We start from the raw sequence: 10,010 nt of genomic DNA, 5'->3' as shown, positions 1-10,010 counted from the left end.
GGGTGTGTGTGTGTGTGTGTGTGTGTGTGTGTTGGTGGGAGGGGCGGTCCTGAGGCTTGAACTCAGGGCCAAACTGCCCTCCCTTAACTTTTTCACTCAAGTCTGGTGCTCTCTAGCTAGAGCCACGGTCCCACTTCCAGCTTTAGGCTGGTTAATTGAAGATAAGACTCTCAGGGGCCTTTTCTACCAAGGTTAGTTTCAAACCCATAATTCTCAGATCTCAATCTCCGAGTAGCTGGGATTACACAGGCCTGAGGACTGGTACGCACCACAACTCTCCTAAATTAGTTGGACTTCTGATTAAAACAGGTTAATCTGGGAATTTGGTTGAGATGGGCCTTGGCAAATCAACACCCTCCATATGGTGACTACCAAGCAGGCCTTTACGCCTACAAGGCCAAGGGACTCTGCCAAATGAAGGCTACCCCAGCACAACCTCATGGAGAAAGCCCATTGCCTCACCCAAGGCTCTCCTGCTCAGCACCTTGTCACTAACATAGACAAACACACACATCTACACCAAACACAACTATTCCTTTTTTTTTTGCCAGTCCTGGGCCTGAGCACTGACCCCGAGATTTCTCAAGGCTAGTGCTTTACCACTTGAGCCACAGTATGTTTTTGGATTTTCCTGTGTATGTGGTACCAAAAAAATCAAACAAAGGGCTTATGTGCATGCTAGGCAATCATTCTACCACTAGGCCAAACTCCCAGCCCCATCTATGCCTTTTAATACAATGGCTTCTATAAAGTAGAGTATACAGGATGTCAGTATTAATATACTTAGAATATTGGTTACATTAAGTTTATATTAAGGGGGTGGCTTCATGCTTGCTAGTTAGATAGCAAGAACCACTCTTGTAGACCTTTTGCATTGGCTATTTTGCAGATAGAGAACTTATTACTTCATGCTAGCTCAGTTTTTCTGTAGCTGGGATGAAAGGCATGCCCCACCATGCACTGATAGGTGAGGTGAGGATGGATTCACACTTTTCGGTCAGGCTAGCCTTGAATTTTATAGATCTCTGCCTCACAAATAGGTTTGTAAGTGTGAGGCATGACAGAATTTGACATAACATGAGATTCAGAATCAAATAGTAGTCAAATCCAGGAAGTCTTTCCAAATAGAGAAAGAGAAAAGTGTAAGATAACAAAATATATCCCTTAGCTACCTACAGTTTCTATACATCAAAAGGAATAATTACTAGTATAAAACAGCCAACAGATGAATTTTTTCTTCAGTCCTGGGGTTGAATTCAGAGCCTGGGCACTGTTCCTGAGCTTTTTCAGCTCAAAGCTAGTGCTCTACCACTTGAATCACAGCTTCACTTCCAGTTTTATTATTATCAGTAGTAGAAGATAAGAGTCTCATGGACTTGCTTGCCTCGGCGGATTTTGAATCACAATCCTTAGATCTTAGCCTCCTGAGTAGCTAGGGTTATAAGCATGAGCCACTGGTACCCAGATGAGAGGAAAATCCTTGCTAGCTATTCAATAGTTGAAGGATTAATATTTATAATGTACAAAAAGCTTAAAAAATAAGAAAAAATCAGTTAGTAAATGAGTAAATGAAAGTTTCCCAAAGAAATAAAACTGATAAATACATTAAATGTTCAATGTTCTAGCCAAAAAGGAAATGCAAATCAAAACTACACTGAGATTCCCTTTCACACCAGTTAGAACGGCGGTCATCAAGAAAACAAAACATGCTGGGTCTGGGGTGGCCTAGCGATAGAGTGCCTGCCTAGCATACCTGAAACCCTGGGTTTGATTCCCCAGTATCATATATACAAATAAAGCTGAAAATGGAGAAACTTGGTCTAAATCACAAAAATTGTTTGAATATGTAAACTGGTCATAAATTTACTTTTACTGGTTAGCTTCTATGTTTACAAAATGTATTTGATATGGCTGTTTTCCTAATAATTAACCATAAGTTTTTTTTTTTTTGCCAGTCCTGGGCTTGAGCTCAGGGCCTGAGCACTGTCCTTGGACTTTCTCAAGGCTAGAGCTCTACCACTTGAGCCTCAGCACCACTTCTGGCTTTTTTCTATGTATGTGGTACCGAGGAATCGAACCTGGGTCTTCATGCATGCTAGGCAAGCACTTTAACCACTAGGCCAAACTCCTGGACCTTAACAATAGGATTTTAAAGAGAATCTTTTTGCTGAATCTTCACCCTTTATCATCAGCAAGATATGTTTCTGGGTCTTTCCTTCCTGTGGGCCTCAAATGTCCCCTGGGTCCTCCTGGTGACCCGAGGCTTGATTGTTAGGCTTGAATTGTGATTACCCTCAAGAAGTGATGCAAGTGATTTGTCCTAAATGGTCTCACCTCTAGCTGCTGATTCTACCACTTCCATCTTTTTCTGTTTTTGTGGTCCTGAGGAATTGAACCCAGGGCTTCATAGATGCTAGGTAAGAACTCTACCACTAAGCCACATTCCTAGCCCTCTAATAGAATTTTAGTGTAAAAATAATGTAAATCTAGGGCTGCTAGTTTGGCCTACTAGTTGAGTGCTTGCCTAGAATGCAGGAAGACCCAGGTTTGAGTCCTCGTACCACGTACATAGAAAAAGCCAGAAGTGGCTCTGTGGCCCAAATGGTAGAGCTCTAGCCTTGAGAAAGCACAAGGACAGTGCTCAGGCCCTGAGTTCAAGCTCCAGGACTGGCAAAAAATGATAATGATAATGAGATGATGAGGATGATGATGATGATGACAATATAAATCTATTATTGAATCCTTTATGAAAGTTAAAAATAGGAGAGCTAGGTATTGTACACTTTTATTTTATTGAGGTATATTCAATTTGGGGCAGTTATAACTGTGGCAGAAAATCAGTTTCATACCAAAAATATACTTTCAATTACTTGGCCAAGCAAATAAAAATGAATTTCATTTATTTAATCTTTTTAGAAGGTAATATACAGTAAAAATTCAGTATTATATATGACAGACATGTACTTAAGCATACATAAAAGTTAAAATAAATAGCAATGATAGAATTTTGGAAAAAATAATACACATTTTAATTGAGGAAAATATGATTCTAAATTATATACACATAGCTTTGTACTTAATAGAAAGCTACCTCCTCTTTAAGATTGCACAAAACATGGCACCAATAAAGCATATTTCATGGCATGTAATACTATAATCCCAGGCCAAACTGTTCCTTAACTCTAGGATATAAAACACTTGTGTTTGCAATAAAAGGTATGAAGTATTGAGAAAAATAGCCTTCCTCAAGTCAGTCACCTGCAGCAACCCCACAGCAGGTTTCATAGGAAATTTCACAAAAAGAAATAATAATCACTGTGCCCACCTCCTGCTGAACACACAGCCAAACATGGACCTTAAAATCAATGTAGTAAGCCAGGAGCAGTGGCTCACACCTGTAATCCTCGCTACTCAAGAGGCTGAGATCTGAGGATTGTGGTTCAAAGCCAGCCTGCACACTAAAGCCTATGACACTCTTATCTCCAGTTAACCACTAGAAAACTGGAAGTGGCACTGTGGCTCCAGGGGTAGGGAGGTAGCCTTGAGCTGAAGAGCTCAGAGTTCAAGCTCCACTACCGCCTCCCTCTCCAAATCAATGTGGCAGTCACATGATTAGATTATTTTCAATACCATATATACTTGTATTTAATCACAGTTGGCAATCTTAGCACACACACAAAAAAAATTTCCAGGCAAAGTAGAATTGGTTTTTGCTTACTTTATTTTTGTAAATAAAATACTGCATTAATAGGTATTAAGAAATGAGAAACACTAGTGCTTCTGGGCGTACTGGCCCTGTTTGTCTCTGAGCTGCATGGGAGTGAGGACTAGGCAGAGTGTGGTTCCCACCAGCCTGGGCAAACAAGCTGGGCATGGTGGTATTTATTTGTAAGCTGCGCCTACGTGCGAGGCAGGGGAGGGGGACGAGCCAGGACCAAAATTTAAAAAGCAGATCTTAGAACTAAAATGTCTGCATCATTTCTTTAGTCATGTAAATTTAAAATTATTGTAAAAGTGTAAACCAGGCCATGACAGCTTGTGTTTATTGTTCTGCGTTCATGATTACTGTGTAAGGAAGACTGACGTGCATGTTCTACACTGTTCATAATGAAATCACATTTATAATGTGCTTGCTTCCATGACACAATGATTTGTTCCAGTGACCCCTTTATCCTTTCCAAGCACATGTAGTTGTTGTTGCATATCCCTTTGTATTATATTGCTTTGATAACTATAATTTATACCAGATCTGAAAGAGATCCAGAGTAATATGTATTTTGATATTTGGAGAAAAAAAAAAAAGCCAGACTCCCTATCTGAAAATAAAGTAAAGTAAAAAGGTTTGGGTGAAGCTCAAGTGTTAGAGCATCTGCCTGATGTGAGGCCCAAGTTCAAATCCCAGCACCATCAAAACAAAACCAAACCAAAACAGAGAAACACTAATGCTCAATACCCTCAGACACTTAGAGACTGGTATTTAAAAACCTTACTTGTAACTTTAGAACATATCCATCTGTATTATGGCACAACCCTAACTTCAAGAAAAATACACTTTAGAGGACCAGAAAAATTGCACAAACCTTAGGAGCAACCTGAAAAGCTCTTGGTGAAAAACACCTAAGTTTCAAGGGCAATAAAAAAATATGTATGGGATTAATTACAAATATTTACATTCAAACCACAATAACTTAGCTGGTCAGCTGCTCAATACCAACAATTCACAGGTTTTTTAAAAAAATTATGATGTGTCCACAGTACTTGTGACCACATTTCAATGCATAGAATTTGGTAAAGATATGGTTCTTCAGCCTGTCAAATAGGCAACATCCTAACACATCTGTAAAACCAAACTATTACCGAACATACTTGTAAAACAAAACTTTTTACATTTTGAAACATGTACAACTGAAAGAACTGAGCAAATATTTTGATCACATGAATCATTCCCTTAAGTACTACTGATTTCACTCATTTGTTCTACAACTTGTCCCAGAATCTCATCGACGACATCAACATCATAGTTCACCTGCTGCAGATCAAGATCAGGCACAATCATGGCGAGGAGCTGTCCCACATTCACTCGCAGAGATCGAAGCTTGAGGCTGCAAATACAAACGTAGTCTCACTAGATGAACACCACAACAGCACTGTCATGTACAAGCTACAAATCAAATCTCTGTAGAATGATAAAAAGTCAAGAAAAGTAAAACCCTTTCTGAGAAGGAGTCAATACATTCATTTTACCCATAGATGCTAACCCAGGTCCGGGTAAAGTGCTTCAGAAAACTAGTGGCTAAAGTTTGGGTTTGACTCATACTTTAAGTTTGTAGAATAGAAAAACAGCGTCTACACATAATATAGGTGTGTTAACATAGCATATGAAAAACAGACTTTTCTTTGAATTTCAGCTTCCTTTTGATCATAATAACTGAAGGTGATCAAATAAGCTCACCAAACTAAGGTAAATAAAATGTAGGCAAACTTTTAAAAGTATAGTATTTCTCTAAACTTGTACTCAGATTTACTGACTTTCCATTTACATGATCCATTAGTAAGACAATTATTATTGTCTGGTGCCAGTGCCTCATTCCTATAATCCTACCTACTCAGGAGACTGAGATTCTAAGAACTGTAAGTTGAAGTCAGTCCAGGCAGACTTTTACCTCTACTTCACTAGCAAAGAGCTGAAAGTAGAGCTGACTTGAGTGCCAAAATACTAGCTTTGAGTGAAAAAGCTGAGTATAAGGAGTATAAAGCCCTGAGTTCAAGCCCCAGTGCATATACATGCACACACACATGAACACAGATGCACACATGTGCTCATAAACACTCACAAAAACATGATTATGATCATTTCCTTCCAAATTTATGAATGTCAACATTTCATACTTAAAAGTAGCTGTGTGTCAGGCTGGGAGTTTGGCCTAGTGATAGAGTGCTTGCCTAGCATGCACAAAGACCCGGGTTCGATTCCTCAGTACCACATATATAGAACAAAACCAGAAGTGGTACTGTGGCTCAAGTGGTAGAGTTCTAGCCTTGAGAATGGCTGGCTACGTAGTTAGATCCTATCTAAAAAACACCAGCAAGAGCTGGGCGTGGTGGCTCACACCTGTAATCCTAACTACTCAGGAGGCTGACATCTGAGGATCACAGTTCAAAGTGAGCCCAGGCACTGAAGAGCTGAAGACCGCGAGACTCTTATCTCCAACTAAACCATTAGAAAACCAAAAGTGGCACTGGGGCTCAAAGAGTAGCCTTGAGCTGAAGAGCTCAGGGACAGCGCCGAGGTCCAGAGTTCACATCCCATGACCGACCAAAAACTTAAGAACAAAACAGACAACAACCAACAACAAATCTAAACAGAAGCTCAAACACATTTTGGATCTTACTGAGAGGATAGTCATTCACTTACTATTTTATTGTTTTAACAGGATGTTTGAATAATATCTATTCTGGGACCATTTCTACTTAATTTTGTGATACCCTGCAAGATAACAGAATTCATACAGTAAAGAAGGATAGGAACTCACTTAAGTATGTGTCATAAATAAATCAGGTTGAAAAGATAGTCTCAAGAAGTGTCCCCTGCCATCTGGTGTCTCCAAATTCACACCTTCCTTCAAGATCTAGCTAGCTCAGTTTGCACTTTTCCTCAAAAATGTATGACACCACTCTAAATTCCCATTTCGCTTCAATGAACAAACTGGCAACACCTTGCAGGGATATTGTGAGCCTTCTTGGATTCTCTCCATTATAGTGTGTGGGGGCAGGGGGAAAGGCTTGAGGTGGGCAACGATGGCATCTTCTGATTAATATAATTAGTACTCAACTAGCTTGTCAATCACAACTATGACCCCAGCCAAAGCTTCATGCAGATCACCTTTCCCTGTCTGTGTAATTCATAGCTTCCTCCATCCCGGAAGTGGAAACCTCTGCTCCTATTTGCTGATTTGTAGACTTCAACTGTTCAATTTCATTTTTCAGTTCTTCACACTGAGAACCAATCTGTGATTTCTCCAATGTTAGTAATTCAACCTGGCAAAAAAATAAATGAATATTGTAACCATAAAAATTTGAGATACTATTAAAATCCAAATATAAGCAAAGACGATGAAATTAGCAGCCAATAAAAAAGGAAAAATTTTCCAAGTGCTGGGGATCAAACCCAGGACTTAACTCTTTTGTGGTAAGCATTCTACCACTAAGCTATATCCCCAAGGCCTCAAAGAACTCCTATAAACAAAGTTTCATTTGTTTATAGCTCTACTTCTATAACTTTGTTTTGTTGTTTTTTTGGCGGGGCCGTACACTAGGTGGGTAGATGATCTACCCTCCTTGAATCTTTTTATAGCATGGGAAGCAACTATTCATTGTTGCCAGGCATTGGTAGGATCTGAGAATCCCAGTTCAAAGCCAACCCAGGCAGGGAGGTCCACGAGATTCTTACCTCCAATTAACCAGCAAAAAGCTGGAAATGGAGCTGTGGTTCAAGTGGTAGAGTACCAGCCTTGAGTGAAAAAGCTAAGGGACAACACTCTGGTCTTGAGTTCAAGCCGCAGTAACAGCACCAAAAAAAGGTTGACACTTTATTAACCAAAATTCAATGGTCTACAAACTAAAACACCAAAATACCAATGGCTATATGAAAGTCACTGCAGCATTCATTTCATACACACTCAATATTAAGTTACAACATAGATCGATATTGATTTGTATATATTTTGTCATTCAGTTCCTGAGCTAACCCATCATTAAGCAAGAAAGAATAGTTGAATTAAGCAGTAGTTCCACAAAGAGTAAGTATGACACTTCCTAAGCGCCACATGTAACTGTGAAAGGGAACTTCCTAAATCTGAAGGGGGTACATGCCAGGGCTGCCATCTATCTCCTGGTGTCTACTGTCTTTCTCCTCCTTCCTCAGTAAAAGACTCCTGGAAGAGAAATTGCATTTTCCAGGCACCCATTCACCAGATGGCATCTAAGCAATCCACTTTCTTTTCCCCTCCTGTAGCTTAGAACATAAATGTAATAGCTGGCCTAAAGAGCCATCCCCAGGCCAGGCACAGTGGCTTACGCTACTCAGGAGGCTGAGATCAAAGGCTGCCCAAACACTGAAGTCCATAAGATTCTTCTCTCCAATTAACCACCAGAAAATCAGAAGTGGCGCTGTGGCTCAAGGGGTAGGACAACAGCCTTGAGCTGAAGAACTCAGGCCCAGTGTTCAAAGCCTATGACCAACCAAAAAAATAAAAAAAATTCCAACAAAGAGGCACCTCCAGCAGTCACAGCTGCATCTGGAAAAGCAATGCAGAAGAGGCCCAGATTTCAGATAACTGTGGAGTTGCCACTTTGGGGGAACATAATGTCAGCTATGAGTAGATCTAATCCCAACAAAGGATTCATCTATAAAATGAGGACATTAACACCTATTATATAAAGTTATCAAAAGGTAGGTTTACAGTGGATGTAACTGAGTACTTGAGTGGCTAGTGGCGACAATATTGGTATTCTGGTATACTGGATATTGATAATCTATTCTCTGGAGGCCATTAACCATACCTGGTCACCTCCTACTATTTTTTTCAGCAACCTGTTCAATGTAAGGTAAGACCTCAAAATGTCAGGACATGTCTCTATGCTGCCAAGAAGGCCCACTCCTAGTTTAGAACAAAACAGCATCAGGATTACTCTAAGTATTTCAATGCAGAAGTGGTGCTTAAGGTTTAAATGGCTGTTGGATGCAATGACTTACCTCGCTTTTATACTGGTCCCTCTCAACAGTGCACTTGTCCAGCTGTCTAAATACATCGTCAAGCTGCACAGCCATTTCATCCATCTCACTCTTACTCTCACTGTTAGAACAATGACTGCATTCAGCCTTTACTTGTTGCAAAGTGCTACACTGGTTTTTCAGTCTTTCTATTTCCTCCAAAGCTTTCTGATACTGAGATACTATAGAGACTGGACTTTCAGATTGGCCATTAATATTGTCAAGTAAGAAGACACTGTCAGTTTCAGTAGACTGATGGCAAGTTTCCTTCTTCACGTATTTGTCATTCATTTCCAATATCCTCTGTTGTAATGCTTTGATTTGGTCAGTAAACACATGACATTGTCTTTTATAATTATCTTTTTCCTGGGTAACTAAGTGTAGCTCATTTCTCAGTTCTTGTAACTGGTAGCCAACGTCATCTGCAGACTTACTGATGGTTTCCTGTATCTTTGCTTCAGCATCTACACAGGTGGGCAGTATTGCTAGATCATTTCCTGCCCCAATCTCATCTTCAATAACCTCCTCCTTTTTAACAACTAAAGTTGGTGCTTCAGTCTGGGTGGCTGCCGCAGTACCCAGATCACACTTATTTGTTAAGCTCATCTGCCCACAAGGCTCAGTACTGCGCACAATCTGAAGTGCACTTTGTTCAGTGTGACTCTGTTCCGGCTTAATTTCAATGTCATGATCTACTGCAGGTTTGGGAGTACTATTTTCTTCTAAGATGATGACATCTTCATCATCATCAACTTTGTAAGTTGAATTTTCAAATGATTGATTATTCAGCCTCCGATTCTTTGAATTCAAAACTGAAGAACGAGGAGACAATCTCCGTTTCAGGCTAGAAAAAAGTTTATATGAGATTACAAAATGTGAATATGAAAAAGATAACCAAGAAGTCATCCTTCTAAAAAGTGCACCACTGTAACTATTATATAATTATCACGGGATTCTATGAAGTCATCATTCTAACAAATGCACTACTGTAATTACAATTATCATGGCATTCTAGGAAATGCCAATGCTCCCTTTTAAAAGAAAAAATTAGTGGGCTGGGAGTTTGGCCTAGTGGTAGAGTGCTTGCCTAGCATTCATGAGGACCCGGGTTCAATTCCTTGGTACCACATACATAGAAAAAGCTGAAAATAGTGCTGTGGCTCAAGTGGTAGAGTGCTAGTCTTGAGGAAAGCCCAAGGAGTGTTCAGGCCCTGAGTTCAAACCCTAGGACTGGCAA

General features: G+C 39.9%; 1 protein-coding gene across 1 annotated transcript in view; it reads right to left on the bottom strand.

Moving 5' to 3' along the window:
* Nucleotides 1–3,002: 3,002 nt before the first annotated feature.
* Morc3 (MORC family CW-type zinc finger 3) overlaps nucleotides 3,003–10,010 on the bottom strand; it is a 40,447-nt gene continuing 33,439 nt past the window's right edge. The window contains exons 15-17 of the mRNA XM_090349216.1: nucleotides 8,756–9,617; nucleotides 6,884–7,038; nucleotides 3,003–5,102 (exon numbers count right to left, since the gene is read on the bottom strand). Coding sequence (XP_090205342.1) covers nucleotides 4,949–5,102; nucleotides 6,884–7,038; nucleotides 8,756–9,617 — 1,171 coding nt within the window. The 3' untranslated portion in view covers nucleotides 3,003–4,948. The remainder of the gene's footprint in view (nucleotides 5,103–6,883; nucleotides 7,039–8,755; nucleotides 9,618–10,010) is intronic.

The sequence above is a fragment of the Megascapheus bottae genome, chromosome 1, assembly GCF_031878675.1.
Source record: "Megascapheus bottae isolate mThoBot1 chromosome 1, mThoBot2.hap1, whole genome shotgun sequence".
NCBI classification, from domain to species: domain Eukaryota; kingdom Metazoa; phylum Chordata; class Mammalia; order Rodentia; family Geomyidae; genus Megascapheus; species Megascapheus bottae.
Note: the sequence above shows the minus strand (reverse complement) of the source record. Positions and strands in the feature narration are given on the sequence as shown.